The sequence below is a fragment of the Calonectris borealis genome, chromosome 20, assembly GCF_964195595.1.
Source record: "Calonectris borealis chromosome 20, bCalBor7.hap1.2, whole genome shotgun sequence".
NCBI lineage: Eukaryota > Metazoa > Chordata > Aves > Procellariiformes > Procellariidae > Calonectris > Calonectris borealis.
The window spans coordinates 8,461,941-8,480,386 of record NC_134331.1 but is presented as its reverse complement, the minus strand read 5'-3'; the positions used below and the strand labels follow the sequence as shown (position 1 = coordinate 8,480,386).

The following is an 18,446-nucleotide window of genomic DNA, read 5'->3' as shown; positions in this document are numbered from 1 at the left end:
AGAGTCACCTTCACAGAGAACTTAATATGCACCATTCCCTTCTAGGTTTTCTGGGGAAGGTTAGTGATTGACTGACTGGGAGAGTTCACCAGAGCAACAGAAGGAACCCTCCACACATGTGCCTACCATCCTAATACCAAAAAATGCTCACTGAAATTGGAGCTGAAAGGGATGGAAGTACAGGTTATTCTCCCAGAGGATGTCTTCTCCTCTGTTCATGAATGTGTAAAGATCTAAATTTTATACTATTTCCTATCAAAGACATTCAGTAGTTTAACAGACTGTGCCCCTCGAGAAATTTTCTGATAACCTATCGGCATTTGCTGATGCTCTGCTTAACCTTTTCATAGACACTATGAAATAATTTCTCTCCTTCTTTCGTGTTGCTTCCCTTGAGCCACTCAGAGGCAGGATCACACAGGCAAAAATGCTGGGCTCTATATACATAGAATAATACTTTGAAAGTACTCTAAAAGTTCTGGATTCTGTGCTTTGAAATTCCTGGGTATTAAAGGGTCTTGAGAGATGCAGTCTGTCGAAGTCCTGTAAGGTCCATATCCCACAGGAGAAAGGTTTTGCTGAGAAATCAGCACTTCTACAGCAATGTGTCCAAGAGCAGCACTACAAATGCTTTCAGACTCCCTTCATCATTTTCTTGCACATAAAATCGCTCCATGTTGATTGATTCAGTACTGTGATGTCTTGGAAGTATCCATCTAGGTTGTTCAATTCTGTCCCTCTGTCTTTTTTAGTACCATAGTGCATCAGACAGCCCATGAAGTAGCATGAGTTTAGAATTTTTTTTTTTTTTGGCTAGCCTGTATATTAGCTTGCCTGGGGAAGAACGTTCTGTTTATACTAGTTCTTGCCTACATTATTTCTGCCTGTGTTATTTCCAGATGCTCTTGAATTATCCACGTCGGTCATTCTGACTGTAGCAACCAACAGCATCTATCTGTGTTGAAGAATTTTTACTAGATATTGCTAAAAATGTAAAATAAAACTGAGCATAAAGCAGTTTTTTAGAATATTTCTACTAGACAAATCCCTAACTGAATGACTGGTACATATTGGTACACATTAATTGGCTTTTAATGATTCATAACCAATATTACTCTATATGATATGTTAAAGCTAAAAGGTACTTTGTGATTGAAATTCTTTGAAATGTTATATCAAGTACTTATTTACTTAGATAATACTACGCTATTAATTATTACCTTCAATATACATTATATTCCTTTATTAACTAATTTTGCCACAGATCTAAAAAGACGTTTTATATTTTCTTCATATGATAAATACGTTTGTCTTTAGATAGGTGATAATTGACCCTCACAATTTGTTCCAGTGCTTAGTACAGACAGTAACTACTTGAATTTTCCCTGCTTAGTATTAAAACATAGAAAACAGAAGGGTGCCAAGAATACCTCCACTTAGAAATGATGTGTGAGAGCCAATCTGCTTAACTTACAGATCTTACTTGTGTCTAAATTTTCAGATGTCTAATGAATCAATCTGTCTAAGTGGCTATGTGTATGTGGCTTTGAGAAGTATGCGGTTATGCAGCTGTGTGAATAGCAGGTGAAGATACAGCAGGAGACGCTTTTCAAGATTTCTAGCTTGATATTCTCTCTGCCCGCACTTGGGCACATAGGCGTCCTGTTTAAGGGGGATGTCTTCAAAGACAATACACCTCTGTTTACAAAAGGAACTTTCTTTATTAGGACTTCTTCAGAGGATACTTAAAATTGAGGCAGAAGTTAAGTGCCTGATGTTGATTAGTCCTCTTCTTCCTTTTAATCATTGAGCACAACCACGTTTTGGATAAATATAAATTACAAATGCACAGGCTCTCTGAAACTTTTCTGAATTCCTCCAGAGCGACTCCAGCCATGAGTTCAGATGCAGAGATGGCAATCTTTGGAGAAGCTGCTCCTTATTTACGGAAGCCTGAGAAGGAGAGAATTGAAGCCCAGAATCGCCCATTTGATGCTAAGGCAGCCTGTTTTGTAGTGGATGAAAAGCAAATGTATGTGAAAGGTACCATACAGAGTAGAGAAGGTGGCAAAGTCACAGTTAAAACATATGATGATACAGTAAGTGATACCAACTGTTACTCATACATGATCACCCAGTTCAGGCAATTCCCTGGCTTAGATTTCTTCTCCTGTTGTTCCTTTCTGGTTTCACCAGACTGTGTCTGTAAAGGATGATGAAGTCTTTCCCATGAATCCTCCCAAATTTGATAAAATTGAGGACATGGCCATGATGACCCACCTCCACGAACCCGCTGTGCTGTACAACCTCAAAGAGCGTTATGCAGCCTGGATGATCTACGTAAGTACCAGCAGCAGTATTCTTTTGGGTAGCTAGAAGGAACTGCTCTGCCAGGCTAGGTGGAAGCCAACGTGCTGTCTCCCTTCCTTGCAGACCTACTCGGGTCTCTTCTGTGTCACTGTCAACCCCTACAAGTGGCTGCCGGTGTACAACCCAGAGGTGGTGGCTGGCTACCGAGGCAAGAAGCGCCAGGAGGCCCCTCCACATATCTTCTCCATCTCTGACAATGCTTATCAGTTCATGCTGACTGGTGAGTCGTTTGGCAAGAATGGGAAACCCTGATATACACAGGGCTGGCTGCTTGGTCAAGGAACACTTGACATTTCAGGCATCTTAGGTGCTGTTCTATTCAGTGCCTGATGGCAACAGCTCCCATTGTCCTATGGCACAACTCAAGATTAGACTGCCTGTGGCACCTTAATGACTTCTGTGCTATCAGATAATGAAGGAAAGGCAGTAGCTAGCTATATGGCTTTGTGCCCCCTCTCCTAGTAAGGAATTTAAAGAAACAGTAAGGAAGGAACACAGCAGAGAATCTGATTCCGATTAAACAATATTTAAGCCAAGGTCTATACATTAAAGAAAACAAATAGTAAGTGGGAAGCCTTATAAAGAACCACCGCTCGGAGTTAGATTTTGAGCTGCTCCATCCCTTTGTGCACAAAAAAAATCCACATACAGACTAATGCAGAATTTACCTTATCTGGTTACAAAGTGATAAATACAGTTACAGTATAGTTCTGTCCCTTGAAGTCAGTTAGTTATGTCTGAGGAACAGAAGCCCTCCACATCTCATTTGAACAGCTCTTTCTGTGACTTTGTTTTCAGATCGTAACAATCAGTCAATCCTTATCACGTGAGTATAATTTGGTTTGTGTGATAAAGCTGACAGAGAAGTAAAAATGTTTCCTGTAGCAATTAATATTTTCATTTCAACAGTGGAGAATCCGGTGCAGGAAAGACTGTGAATACAAAGCGTGTCATCCAGTACTTTGCAACAATTGCAGTTACTGGTGAGAAGAAGAAAGACCAACAGCCTGGCAAAATGCAGGTATGTCATTGGCTCCTCCTTCTAGTGTTTGCCCAGGACTGTGCCTGCAGAGCAGAAACTATCAATGCGTATTTTGGGGTTGCAGGACTATCAAAAGGCAGAAAGTGTAGCGCAACTGAGGAGACAGTCAGGATGCACAGCGCGAGCACACCTATGCCCTTTTACCCCTGCTACTGGGACTCCATCCCTCTGAACATTAGTGGAACTCTACTTAAAGAAACATTTTCTTAATGTAGGAAAGGCCCAGGACTCAGTTTCTCTCCAGTTTCCACCAGGGAGAGGAAGATAATGTAAGACAGCAGTTTTCTCTGTGCTGACTGTCTGTCTATGTATCTATCCATTAGTATTCTATGATATTGGCCACATCCACAGCACCTGAGTGGCTGCAAGTGTAAAGAGAGCAGTCGGTGCCCACTGGCACGTGATTGTACCATTCCTATTCCTTGTTTCATTCCCATTGACAGGGGAAGTGCAGGAACTCTGAACTCCAGAGTGGTTGTGCTGAAGTTAAGAGTAATTTCAGTTGCATCAGGTAGTAGTTTCCACTGGCTTGTTCTGCCTGTGGTCAACATAACAGCCCTGGAGGGGCAGCATAAGAGACGAGACAGATTCGGGACAGCTGGGACCACTTGCCTGACAGTTAGAAAGTAACCTCAGAAAGGATCCTTCCAGGGAAGAAAGCACATGCTCTGATGCCCCTTTCTGCTGAGCAGCCCAGCTGCTGCAATCTGAGCCCACTGGTGCATTTGCAAGGCGTGGGCTTCATTCCCCAGCACAGAGCAAGCAACAAACGTCCTTGTGGCACAAGTGTGTGTCACCACAGTCTGTGAGATGGTATGTGCATCAAAGCAGGTGACACATGTCAGCATGTTATTTGAGTACCCAAGGGCACAGCAGAACCTAAGGAGATTCCAAGGCTGAATATTCTTTTTGCTCTCAGAGGCAGGTGTCTGTGATTGATGGGTTGTTATGGCCCAGGCAAGTTCATCACAAGCACTCTTTCCATCAGCACCATTTCAGAATCTCCTGTGCTCAGCTTTCACCAGCTGCTCACTATGCCGGGACTGATCTCAGAAAAACTGTGAGACAGCTGAGAAATGTACTGACCATGTTTGATATAAGGAAAATCACCTGGCTCTGGACAACAACCTGTTCTGCCGTCTTCCAAGTTTATTCACAGAATACTCTATTTTTTTAGTATTCACAATCTCTGTAACAGTAGTATGTGCCTCTTCGTAAGAACATTAAATAAAACACTCAGGTGTTAGTTCTGTCTAGCCCAGCATCCTATCTCAGATGCAGGTTGAAATCAGATGCCAGGCAAGAGTATATGAATAAAGGAAGCATGTAACAGCATTTCCCCAGAATACTGTCTCAGCCTCCAGCACTTTGTCACCCAGCCTGTAGACAGGACTCCAGAATTAACTTGTGTAAAGAATTGCCATGTCTTCTTTCATGCTGTTCTCCACGCACGATGCTCCCTTGTGAGTTCCCTGGTCACAGCTGTGCACTAAAAAGAGGTTGGTGTTGGTGTAGTCGGCTGCACTGACACACTCTTCTCTTCTCTTCTCTTAAACGAGGAAGCTCATTTAGAAAGCTGAAAGATACATGTGAGAGGGCATTACTCTAGGGATTTTGGATTTTTTATTTTAAAAAATAATAATACAGAGCTTCATATGCTACTGTGTTGCCTTAATTTTATAGGGTCCACCTTCATGCTGGACTAATAAAAACTAATTTAAACCCGTTGTGCCATCTGCAGACAGTGTTGGGAATGGCGCTCCCTCTCCATTGCAAGATGTTAAAGGCTGCACTGAACACCACGTACAAAGGCAGCAACTTTAACTGTGCCGCTAATCTTTCATCTGGATAAAAACTGATTTTTTTTTTCCCCATTCTTTGTTTTCCAACTCTGTCTTGGAAATTATCCCTGGCAACACTTTCATGCTCTGACTACGTAGGGATCAATCACGACATTGCTAGAAGCCTTGAGAAAAGTTTTGTTCTATCATTCCAAAAAAGCACACTCTGCTTCCTGGATCGTATTGCACAGAAAAGGAGAGACATAAAGTCACATAAGCTTCTTCCCTGACATATTTTTGCAGTTAACAAGAGTGATACAATACAATATCGAAACTTTACATGTTGATCATTCCTTGTGCAGTCATGCAGCAAAAAACCCAAAGAGTTTCTGTTCTCTGCTTTTTTAAGTTTGGTATTTGAGTCTCAGGCCTTGTCCATGTCCCACTCTTCTTTTCGAAGCATGTCTGGAGATGTATTTCTGCATTCTGAAAGGCTGCTGGTTATTTGAATGCAATTGCAAAACCTTACATTCTCCCTTGCTAGGTGCTTCCTGCTAAAGGCTGTACCTCTCTCTGTGTGTCCTGGGCTCGAGTAACCTCCAGAAAAAATCCTAGAATTTTCACATTTTCTTTAGCTGTCATGGCCTTTGTGAATGGGAATGTGGTAGCACCTCTCTCATATAGATTTCAAACTCCCTGAGCCCCACTGTAGTGACTCTGTATATGATACCAAATATATGATAGCAGGTACAAGAAGGAAACAAAATACAGATCTGCCTTTCAGCACTCTTCCCTTTGAAACCAATGGCAATATTCATGAGTGATGGCTGATGAGTGCTTAAAAACTCTGCTAAATTTTAGGTTAAAATCACGTATAAAGTGTAAAAATTATCTGTTTGCAGTATCTCCTTTGCAATATTTGTTATTAACCAGTACTGAAGTTTGATAAGAAGCTTTTTCTTATCCCTGTAACTAGGGAACTCTGGAGGATCAGATCATCCAGGCCAACCCACTGCTGGAGGCCTTTGGCAATGCCAAGACTGTGAGGAATGACAACTCCTCACGCTTTGTGAGTTCATTTCAGATTTGTTGGAATGCAGACATCTAATATATGCCTCATTCATTGACCGCTATAATCAATGGGTTGATCTGTACTGCTTCATAGGGAAAATTCATCCGGATTCACTTTGGAACGACTGGCAAGCTGGCCTCCGCGGATATCGAAACCTGTGAGTGCAGCAAGTTAGTGCATGCAGAATTTGTGCATCTGTGATCTCAAGTTTACCAGGAGACTAACAGCATCTCTCTTTTGGTTAGATCTTTTGGAGAAATCCAGAGTGACTTTCCAACTGGCCAGTGAAAGGAGCTATCATATTTTTTACCAGATAATGTCCAACAAGAAGCCAGAGCTCATTGGTGAGTGTCAGGGGTGCTGGGCTTGGCTCAGCAAGGGCTTTCTCTTTCCACTGTGACCTGCCCCGGTGCCACCAAAGGTGCCCTTTATACCTGCAGATCTCCTCCTTATCTCCACCAACCCCTACGACTTCCCCTACGTGAGCCAAGGCGAAGTCACTGTTGCCAGTATTGACGACAGCGAGGAGCTGCTGGCGACGGACGTGAGTACAGCGGAGCACCGGCGGGGCGGCCCCGCAGCCGGACCGGCTGCAGGCAGGAAGGGCCGGCGGCCCGGGGCCGCCAAGCGCCGGGCTCTGCCGCCCCGCAGCGGCCGCGGGGCCGGCCCGGTGCTGCATACGCTCGGTGCGGGCAGGGAGGCAGGGAGGCAGGGGGAGAAACCCGACCTTCCCATCACAGCACACGTGCCTGTTAACAGCACCTTCTGCTTCAGCCCTTGTGCTTCTCTGACCTTCCGCGACTTGCCTGTTGCCTGTGCAGAGCGCCGTGGACATCCTGGGCTTCAGCCCAGATGAGAAGGTGGGGATGTACAAGCTGACGGGGGCCATCATGCATTACGGGAACATGAAGTTCAAGCAGAAGCAGCGGGAGGAGCAGGCGGAGCCGGACAGTACAGAAGGTGGTGTTGACTGCAGAGTTTGCTTGTCAGCTGCACCAGGAGACAAGCTAGCAACCCCATCCCATAAAGTGCCCAACACTTTGAGAATGATTTTCCCTTCCAGACACTAATTTTTTAAAGTTTGTTGCAAGTTCCACAAAGTCAATGATTTAATTTATGCTCCGCAAGGAAACAGAGAAACATAAAGATGAAGCATTGCTACAGCCCTCCAGGCGTAGGGGGAAAACTACTGCCTGTGTTGGGGGAAAAACATTCTCCATGGGACTGGAGAGGAGCTTCGCATGACATATATGTGCATTTGAGTAGCGCCAAAAGTAGGCTCCTTGTAACAGAAACATCCTAGAGGTCCAGGACACCTTTCTTTGTCTCTTTTTAACTCATTTGCTGTCTCTGATCCTAGTGGCTGACAAAGCTAGCTACCTGATGGGTCTGAATTCTGCTGATTTGCTCAAGGCTTTATGCTATCCCAGGGTGAAAGTCGGGAATGAATATGTAACTAAAGGACAAAATGTCCAACAGGTACCTAGACAGCTGATCAGCTTTTCATTTTGTTCAGACAGTTCTTTCAACTTTACAGCTAACTCAACTTTCATTACTGCCATGGCTGTGTTTCTTACAGGTATACAATTCAGTGGGTGCATTGGCTAAATCAGTCTATGAGAAGATGTTCCTATGGATGGTTATTCGAATCAACCAACAGCTGGATACAAAGCAGCCCAGACAGCATTTCATTGGTGTCCTGGACATTGCTGGCTTTGAAATTTTTGATGTGAGTTACAGTAGGTATGCTTGCCCATTGATGACTCTTCCAAACGAACTGGCATTTTTTTATATTTTGAATTTGCAGTTCAACAGCCTGGAGCAGCTGTGCATCAACTTCACCAATGAGAAACTGCAACAGTTTTTCAACCACCACATGTTCGTGCTGGAGCAGGAGGAGTACAAGAAGGAAGGAATTGAATGGGAGTTCATTGATTTTGGGATGGACCTGGCTGCCTGTATTGAGCTCATTGAAAAGGTAGAGGAAATCTTTTCATTTTAGGAGAGCACATTTCTTTCATGGTCATTTATTTTAGTCCAGTCATTCTTAATAAATTGACATTACCGTTGAATGACCCTCTCACATAAGAAGAGGCAGTTTATAAAACCAAAGCTTTTGGAATGACAGGCTGCCTCTGCACAAAAAAGATTTCCTGAACAACATGGCTGGGGTGGAAGGGAGAGGGGGTACATGATGTTAATTTTGGTGCCTTTAACAGTACTGCCTTCAACAGTAAGGTGAACCTCAAGTCTTACTCCTTGCAGTAATGGATAGAATTAAGTTCTTGGGTCTAGCAACACAACTCTTTCTGGCCCCTCTGTCGCTGCCCACTGCTACTGCACTGGGGATCTGGGGATCTTAATGGGAATTCACCCCTCAGTGCTATGTTACAAGCCACTGTCCAGTGGTCGTGCACAACACTTACACATCATGCGCAAATCCAATACGCACATACCCAAACATCTTCCTTCTCAGGAGCATACAGGTATCTGCTCCCAGCACTATCATTCATGCCCAGTGCCCAGTGACTGATTCGGCCATCCCATATGCATGTTCACTGCTTAATATTCATACCCATGGGTTATGCCTTTGCACATAAGCCTCACATTTCTTGCTAACCTCCCCACACTTCCCACCATATAGCAGCATCTACAGGCAGCACTACCATTCACAGCTAGTGCCTGTTGCCTATTGCTATATTTAACACACAAAATCCACACTTACTGTTCAGTGTCCACACACTTTGTGTCTCATATCTATGCAACACAGAGTATTAGAGCCAGAGGAATCAGAACACCTACGCTGATCTAACGCTGTAGTCTCTTTTGTAATGACAGGAAAGAAATAGACACTTCTAGGATGCAAATCATCTCCTTATAAAGTATGTTCTGTTAGTGATTCTGTGAAATGTCTTTATAACGCTTCCATTATAGAAGAGCAATCTGGACAGCTAACTCAGATCTAGATTCTGTTTTATAGGCACCTACAATTAGGCAAGATGAATGCTGACCCCAGAGCGCTCACACAGCAGCCACACCTAGAGGGCAAAATCTTCATTCAAAACATGGCATTCCTGCCCAACATCCACCTCCTGTGGTTGCTGCTGCTCTGGAGGATCCCTGATTCTAGCTCTGGCAGCTATCTAGCTGAAATCAGATGCAGGCATCTAATGGCATCTTATTAAATTTAAAAAAAAAGAAAAGGGTCATACAAAGAATGAACTCCTAGAATTCTCTCTAGGCCAATGAAGTGGAGGTCACATCAGTGTCTCCAGCAAAATCAGAGGACATGTGCTTATATGCACTATCAGAAGATACCTAATGCAGCTCAGATGAAAGCTCTGATGTCACTGAGAATGTGCCTACATCTCTGTATTGAAATACTTCCAATTTTAAATACAATCCTGAGACAAATTAAAAGTCTATGGGTATTCTAAAGAGCCAGATTATTGCCATTTACAGTCCACGTAGGGTGAGGAAAATCTGATCCATCATGCACATTCACTGGAGACAGGAGTTGTTATTACATATTAGTTATCTATGCACATTCCTAAGGAGCCATCAAATTAAGTTCATGTTGACAATTGCAACCTGATGGCTTGTAAGAGACACACACAACAGCATCAGTCCCGCAAATGGGACACTGAGACCTACTTCCTAACGATGTAGGGTAAAGATGATTGAAACAATTTATTATAATATGTATATATATGTATATATAGCCTTTCATTCAAAGATGCATGTAAACAGTATTGTCCAGTTGCCATGTTGATGGGTAGTAGCTTGAGCAACACAGACTAATTATAGTTTGCCTGATTATTATAGTAACTAGCGATGTATTCAGAACTTGTGCAGTACAAATTACAGTCACTGAAATAAGCCACAAATCACATGCAAGGTGACATTTTATTTACTTTTCCTCTCCCCACTGCTTACTTTCTTCATGTATTCATATTTCTCCCAGCCCATGGGCATCTTCTCCATCCTGGAAGAGGAGTGCATGTTCCCCAAGGCAACTGACACCTCTTTCAAGAACAAGCTCTATGACCAGCATTTGGGCAAGTCCAACAACTTCCAGAAGCCCAAGCCTGTCAAAGGCAAAGCTGAGGCTCACTTTTCACTGATGCACTATGCTGGCACAGTGGACTACAACATCTCTGGCTGGCTTGACAAGAACAAGGATCCCTTGAATGAAACTGTTGTGGGGCTGTATCAGAAATCATCCTTGAAACTGCTGTCCTTCCTTTTCTCTAACTATGCTGGTGCAGAAACAAGTAAGTGCTTTTTCAATGATGATCAATAAGGCAAGAATCAACTAAAGTCTACTTCTGCTTCTCCTCTCTGTGGTATACAGCTGACACAGCAATGTGTCTGAGCCCTAGGAAATACTGGGGATGAGTCAGCTGTGGTCCTTGCAGGTATCATCAAGTAAGTAAGGCGAGAAGAAAAGGTTGTAGGGATAAAATTTTGGATAAGGTGTGAAGTTTGGAGCACAAAGACTGCATTTAAGTCTCGATTTAATTGGCTTCAACAGTGCAGCAAATATGAAAAGACACTGAGCTGCTTGGACTTGTATTCCTGAGACTACAATTTACTTCCTCCTTGGGGCTGCCATAACTCAGAATAGATCCCTATTCTTCACCTGGAACATTGGATTAGGAGATTTTTCTAAAGAAGACTTCACTGCACTGATAAACAAATGTCCACTGCTGAGCCACATTCTTGTGGCCTTTCACCTAATTAAAAAAAATGGGGCTATGTCTATAAGTAAAGCAATGTGACTAGTAGCACAGAGTACACTGTTATGAAACTTATGTTAGGCCATAATGTTCCATACCACCAAAGCCATATACATTATGATGCAACCTAAATCATGCATCTGAGACCAAATATACCATACACTGATCAGCAACCAGCTAGCAGCAGTTCACTAAAACTCTCATGCAGCAGTGGGTCAGTATTTAAAATTAAAAATTAATTATTTTATTTACCCATGACCAAAGAAAGGAAGATGAGGCCTACAAAACATACTGCTTACTCTAACCATTCACCTCCTATCTACTTCTTCCAAGGTGATAGTGGTGGTGGCAAGAAAGGTGCTAAGAAGAAGGGGGGCTCTTTCCAGACGGTGTCTGCTGTGTTCAGGGTATGTGAATTTCCTTTTAAACGAGCCATGCTTCCACAAAAATGATCCGAGGGCTGGAACACCTCTCCTATGAAGAAAAGCTGAGAGAGTTTGGGTTGTTCAGCCTGGGGAAGAGAAGGCTCCAGGGACACTTTATTGCAGCCTTTCAATATATAAAGTGGGCTTATCCGAAGGACGGAGAAAGACTTTTTACCAGGGCCTGTAGTGACAGGCCAAGAGGCAATGGTTTTAAATGAAAGAGGGTAGGTTTAGATTGGATATAAGGAAGAAATTTTTTTATGATGACGGTGGTGAGACACTGGAACAAGTTGCCCAGAGAAGTTGTGGATGCCCCATCATTGGAAGTGTTCAAGGTCAGATTGGACAGGGCTCTGAGCAACCTGATCTAGTTGAAGATCATGGCAGGGGTGCTAGACTCAATGATTTTCAGAGGTCCCTTCCAATCCAAACCATTCTGTGATTCTATAACTCCTTGACATTTGAATAAGAATGCAAAAGCTTTGTAGCTCAAAGCTCAAACCCATGTTTTGTTCTACCACAGGAAAATCTAAACAAGTTGATGACTAACCTGAGAAGTACCCATCCTCACTTTGTGCGTTGCCTGATTCCTAATGAAACCAAGACACCTGGTAAGTCTGTCATTATCCTCTAAAGACATGGGACTGACGGGAATTGTCTTGCATAGCTTCCACACCAACTTCTTCCAGAACAGTTCTTGTGGGGGTTGGCCTGCAGGACCATGCCCAAATAAACCTCCTTGTATTGTTTACTGTGACTGTAAAATTTTGAGCATTACATGGTCCACAACACTTACGCATCTTTGCTTAATGTGCATACAGAGCTTAAGATGATAAAGATGGGATTGATTGCAGATGAAATTGTCTATTGTGGGTAACAGCATTAGCAAATCCCTAACAAATGCCTAGTTTTAAGGACCACTGTGTCATTCAGAACTGTTGGGTTCAGCCCAAGACCACTTACCAATTTCCAAATATTCAGTGTTAGGATCTGATTCACTGACCTGGAGGACTATCAAAGAAATCATCTATCATTTGTAGAATTCTGTGTACAGGCTACTGGGTGCTGCTAGCACTTGGAAAGCATTTTGATATAAAGTTACTTTTTTTCCTTTACTTAATTAAATATTAAACTCTCACATAGAGTTTAGTCTCCAAGAACAGTCAAGTTTGGGAGTATTTTCATGTGCCATTAAATTAAAGTACTTGAATTGGGGAGAGACTTGCCTGTGTGGGTGTTAGTAGTCTAATCATTATGAGGTCTGATACTGGTAGAATGTAGTGGATGCAACATGAGTACCAGGAAACAGGAGCTTAGCATCTGTTTAATCTGCTCAGGAAACAAAAGACCAATTTCAGAACGTTTCTTACCTTTCTTGTTTATGTCTCTCTGTGTAACCCTGAAGCCCACAAGCAGGATTTAAGCAACAAACATATGTATGACATTCACATTTCAGCTATTCATCTAAACTCCTTTTATATTCAGTGGAGAGAAGCTGGCATTTTAAGGTATGACTCATCTGGCCCCTTTTATACATCTATCTTAGGATGAGATGAATCACATCCTAGAAGGAATTGTTTCACTCCACTGGCTATAAATGAAGCCCAAATGGAAATGTCCACACTTCATATCCTAAAGTGAAGAAAGAGGAATCCCTCTGGGGTCTTGACAGTGGAGAAGGTGTAAGGGGTAAATTAAGGAAATTTACTAAAATAGAAAAGCATATTTGAATGAATGATTTTGCCAGATAAGGCTGTCATTTTAATGTTCAGTTGATTGTTTTGACAGGTGACTCAGAGGGAATCTTGACTTTTGCCTTTTAAGAAAAAGAAAAGCAGTACTGTGTGCGCAAAATTAAGGATGGTGAAGTAAAGGAAGAGAAACTGGATATCTTCTGATTTTTAGCTTGTTTTAGGCTGCTTATGCTCAAGTTTTCTAACAATTCCTTTCGGTACACCTTTATTGATTACACTGAAAAGTAAAGTTAGGGGTATGGACCATTCTGTACTAATTAACGTCTCTAGCAGCTGATGGAAATTTCTGCATGACAAAGTGATTCCAAGAGGGTTTTATTCTGCCAGTTGTACTTTGCTTGTAATACTTGGGAATAAGACTTAGGAATACAGTTGATTATTATATCCAATAGATATTTTAGGAGGAGAAAGATAATTCTTCCAATTTTAATCAACTGTCCTCTACAGGCAGACTGAGAGCTTTAAGCAACCTGCTTATCCACTCCTGTGTTGGAATCTATCTAGCTATCAAATCTAATCAAGTTTGAGTATAGTCAATGCTTGCATGGCAGATCCAACGTAAAATCTTACATAACGTGAAGAGCTGATTGTCTACATGGTACTACACTCTGTGCCACCTCTACCTACACCCAAAGAGGATGCTAATGCTGTTGAGTATTTTTCAGCTGGTCTCCTAAAGCACTCTCCTGCCATTTTTGAGTAATGTGGCCTTTATGCCTTTTGGCCATTGGCGATTCACAAGCACTGGCAGCCCTAGCGTTCTTAGTAAAGCTCAGCTCACTGAAGCAGCTCTCTGCAACTTGTATGAATTGAAGGCATGTTCTGTCTTCCCTTCCTGCATCTTTAATCAAAAACTGGTTGAATTTTATCAAAAAAAGGGAGGTCATTCTGGAATGTTAATACATATAGAGATTCTTTGGAAGAAAAGGAGAGTCATGATGGATGTATTTTGTTTAAGGTGAAATGGACCATTACTTGGTGATGCATCAGCTGCGGTGCAATGGGGTTCTAGAAGGCATCCGAATTTGCAGGAAGGGGTTTCCAAGCAGAATCCTTTATGCGGACTTTAAGCAACGGTAGGTCTTCAGTTACTACTGTCTGTCAAGATAAACAGACAGTAAACCCACAACTCAGGTGACAAGTCTGGTGACATCATGGAGACATACCCTCTGAATCAGACTAGATTAGTGGCATCTGAGGGAACCAAGTCATTAATACTGTCTTAGGTCACTCTAGTCTTTCCTTCTTTGATCAGACAAAAGATTTCTTGATTCATCAGAACCAATATAATTTCTAAACTGTAGTCAATGCCCTATATGTTTACATGTAGACAATGTAGTCAAAGAGATGCAAAATGCTTGTAGTGTAACGAATTAAGTGGCATTATAGACTGCTCTTTGTAAGTCTCCCAGAGTATAGATACAAAAACAATGCACATCAGCGCAGCCTCCTTACAGTGAACTGCCTAAGCATTCAATAATCCAAGGCTTTGCCGGGGCTCTGTCACTGGCCTGCATCCTGTGCCTTGTTTTCCTCATCTTTCATGTGAGCTTAGTTGCTATAAAGTGCTGAATTAGAACTGGCTGCTGTTATAATAAAATGTATAATTAAATGTAGCATCTTCCATGCTGAACTGGTGTGAAAAGGACCCAAGACCTCTCTGAAAATGCCCTGCAACCTGATGTTCAGTAAGGCATTAGCTGGTCTCAATTGTCAAATCATAATTTGATGTGACAGGTGAAGGAATCTATCCGTAATGGCCATGGTCCAGAACCACAAAGTGCTTTATAGTTCAAAGGAAATGTGCTGAAGTTCAGAAGGAACTACAGTGGAAGCCTAAAACAGACAATAAATTCCCTGCACCATTATCACTGTCTTGATTTTACATATTCTCTTTTAAGGTAGACTTGAGAATAAAAAGTGCTCCAGTGTACAGTCACACATCCTCATTGATGTATCTGAAGAAACCCTTTTAGAAGGATTAGGTGGTCCTGTCCATGACACAGGATTATCTTAATCAATTACCTTGCAAAATGCTAAGACTGCTGTTAGCATTCACAGAATAACACCATGCCATTTTTAGTCCAAAGTCAAGGATTCAGTGGTACAACTTCTAGAGACTGTGAGCCGTGCAAGATCTGTACTCCCTTTGGAATATAGCTGATTTTTGTTAGTAGTTTTAATACCTCTTCAGCTTTAATATGAGTAGCGTTGTTCTGATCAATGAAATAAGACGAGAAGAGGTTGACATGTTCTCACTATGTTCCTTCTAATTCCTGGACTTGCAGACACTCTTAAGTATGCACATTAATTTTGTATGTAACAACATACTCTGTTGTTACACAGCCAACAGATTCCCCTGAAGAGTAGACGTGTCCCCTTGTCATCACGTTCTGTTCAGCCAAGACTGTCTAGATTTCAGATGGCATATTCAGCCACTTTCAGATAACTCAGCTTCTGTATATTTTATAATATACGATGGATCCTATTTTCCTCACCCTGTTTGCAACCAGTCCTTGCAACCTGTCTTACCACAGGTACAAGATTCTTAATGCCTCAGCCATTCCAGAAGGCCAGTTCATTGACAGCAAAAAGGCTTCAGAAAAGCTTCTTTCCTCCATTGATGTTGACCACAACCAATACAGATTTGGCCACACCAAGGTAAAGTCCTTGTGGAAGAGTGGGTATAATTAATGGCAAAAAATTTTGTGCATTGAAAGTATTTCTTGCATATGAAATCAGCCTTCATGATGATTAGAAACAAAGTACATCACTAGCAAGAAGGAGTACAGAAAACTTGTCTGGTTCTGGGGGTATATGTGAGGGGTAGCCCTGGGAACACCACACTACCAGAATGACCCAGCATGGCTGCAACTAGAACTAGTGCTGCCCCTTTCTCCTACCAGTTGAACTAATTTATATGAGTGCATGTTAGACAGGCTCAGACAACTTTGGACAGTCAGACTTTTCAGGGGACTTAGGCACACACACAAGTCTATCTTACATATCCAAAGCAGTGTTAGGAGGGACACTGATTCTCTGATCAGCACAACCAAGGCAATACTATCTCTGGACAAAAACCCAATCACCTACACTACTGAACAGACATAATTATGTATGCTTCTCAAGCCATCTCTAAGTCAGTTCACAGAGCAAATCTTGAGCCTGACATAGAAAGGTAGAGTACAGCTAAGAGACAGAGTAGGATATAGTACTCAGTTGAAAGTTAACTCTTTGTTTTAGTAACTACTGATAAGCTAGGTCTTCCACAACCTACGCTTGAGCAGGCATCAAATAACACTGCAATAATGTGATTAGATCATACATAGAGTGACTTGCCATGAAGGAACACTGAGGATATGAATGATACAAAATTTCTTTAGCTGTTCAACCTTTACTCTGCAGGCATTTTTCCAAAACTGCCTTGTACTACCCTGCATCAGCGGCCAACAGTTGTGTATCTATCTAAGCCTCAAACTATTTGACCCTCTTTTATGTTCTAGGTGTTCTTCAAGGCAGGTCTCCTGGGACTCCTAGAAGAGATGAGAGATGAGAAGCTTGTGAGCCTCATCACTCATACACAAGCTATGTGCAGAGGGTACCTCATGAGAACTGAATTTAAAAAGATGAATGAAAGAAGGTAATATAAGAAAATGCTAACAATCATACTGTGTCAGACCAAAAGTCCAGCAATGCAGTATACTGTCTCAGGCAAAAAAACTGTCCTTGGGAAAGACCCTTAGAAAGACTAGGGGAAACAGAGCAAGCACAAACTAACAGTTTACTTGTTACAGCCTCCCAAATTCTGGCACTGGCTATTTAGCAATTGGACCATGCAGCTGGACCATGATATTTAGTATTTAACAATGAACCTTTTCTCCATGAATGCACTTACTATTTTCAACCTTTAAAGAACCCTGTGACAGAGAGGCCAACTGAACAAGTGCTAAAGTTTGTCTGTTTTGAACATGTTGTCTGATAATTTCATTGGATCACATTGGTTTTGTAAGGAATGGCATATAACCACTCTCTGCTCTCCTTCTCTTTAATTTTCTTTCATGGCTCCATCATCTAAGATGAATAATTCTAGCTTGTACAGAGAAGGTACTCCATACTTCCAACCCTTCCCATTTCAGCTCTCTTCCTTTGAGATGGGATGAATCATGCAAAATTTAGAGTGTAAGAGTGGCAGCACTGGGCGAGCCAAGCAAACTTTCTCAAATGTTGTTGACAAGTGAAAGCTTTAGGGGGAGCAAGCATTGCATATATGTATAGGATGCTCTGCCAACCAGCTGCTTTTATTTGTAATCCTCTGCAGTATATATTTAGCTCAGGGGCTTCCTGAGCCAGGCATAGTTTCTAAGAATTCAATAACTCTTACTGGATTACTTTCCAAGGAATTGTTTAATCTCCCCTTGAACTATGGGCATCAACAACACCCTTTTGCATTCAATACCATAAAAAGATTTCTTTTTTTTTCCAGTTTCTGTCTTAATAATTTCTAATATGGTATTTGCTATTTTGAGTGACCCAAAAAGCATCAAGCTACTGTTTCCACAATTGACAGTAACTCCCAGATTTGTAATCTCAGCAGCAGTACTTCAAGGATGTCAGTTTTCACTCTGGTATTCACCTGAGCACTTGCACTTTCTTTGAGACTAAGGAAAGTCTCAGAGATCCCCAGGCAACATGCCAGAGAAGTTTGTCTGCTTTCCTCCCTCTTCTATCCAGACATAGTTACTGTTTATGCTACTGAACCAGCCATTCTGCAATCAAGGGCCCAGAAATGACTCTTTAATAATAGCAAGGGAGGTGAGGAAAAAAGTGTCATGCCAAAGTTCCTTGAGGAAAATGCTGATGCTGTGTGGCCAGTAATCAGAGTCTGCTTCCAACCCAAGTCTCACCAGCCTCATAAACTGTGTTTTCATGTGTTTTCAGAGAATCCATTTATATCATCCAGTACAATGTTAGAGCATTCATGAACGTCAAGCACTGGCCTTGGATGAAGCTGTACTTCAAGATGAAGCCTTTGCTGAAGAGTGCAGAATCTGAGAAGGAGATAGCCAACATGAAGGAGGAGTTTGAGAAAACCAAGGAAGAGCTTGCAAAGTCTGAGGCAAAAAGGAAAGAGCTGGAGGAGAAAATGGTGACCTTGTTGCAAGAGAAAAATGACTTGCAGCTTCAGGTTCAATCTGTGAGTAACCTCCATTTTCAGATTCACTACACTTCCTCTTATTCTGCTGCTCTTTCCCTTCTCTTTTCC

The 18,446-nt window shown here is 42.0% G+C and overlaps 1 protein-coding gene across 1 annotated transcript in view; it reads left to right on the top strand.

Moving 5' to 3' along the window:
• Window positions 1-1,895: 1,895 nt before the first annotated feature.
• The window catches only part of LOC142091196 (myosin-4-like), a 37,807-nt gene continuing 21,256 nt past the window's right edge, over window positions 1,896-18,446 (top strand). Inside the window, exons 1-20 of the mRNA XM_075170130.1 lie at window positions 1,896-2,099; window positions 2,197-2,340; window positions 2,434-2,590; window positions 3,169-3,196; window positions 3,280-3,391; window positions 6,170-6,262; window positions 6,359-6,422; window positions 6,511-6,609; window positions 6,706-6,809; window positions 7,087-7,225; window positions 7,626-7,744; window positions 7,845-7,994; window positions 8,073-8,243; window positions 10,230-10,527; window positions 11,338-11,411; window positions 11,953-12,040; window positions 14,142-14,259; window positions 15,721-15,844; window positions 16,687-16,823; window positions 18,122-18,377. Coding sequence (XP_075026231.1) covers window positions 1,896-2,099; window positions 2,197-2,340; window positions 2,434-2,590; window positions 3,169-3,196; window positions 3,280-3,391; window positions 6,170-6,262; window positions 6,359-6,422; window positions 6,511-6,609; window positions 6,706-6,809; window positions 7,087-7,225; window positions 7,626-7,744; window positions 7,845-7,994; window positions 8,073-8,243; window positions 10,230-10,527; window positions 11,338-11,411; window positions 11,953-12,040; window positions 14,142-14,259; window positions 15,721-15,844; window positions 16,687-16,823; window positions 18,122-18,377 — 2,679 coding nt within the window. The remainder of the gene's footprint in view (window positions 2,100-2,196; window positions 2,341-2,433; window positions 2,591-3,168; window positions 3,197-3,279; window positions 3,392-6,169; window positions 6,263-6,358; window positions 6,423-6,510; window positions 6,610-6,705; window positions 6,810-7,086; window positions 7,226-7,625; window positions 7,745-7,844; window positions 7,995-8,072; window positions 8,244-10,229; window positions 10,528-11,337; window positions 11,412-11,952; window positions 12,041-14,141; window positions 14,260-15,720; window positions 15,845-16,686; window positions 16,824-18,121; window positions 18,378-18,446) is intronic.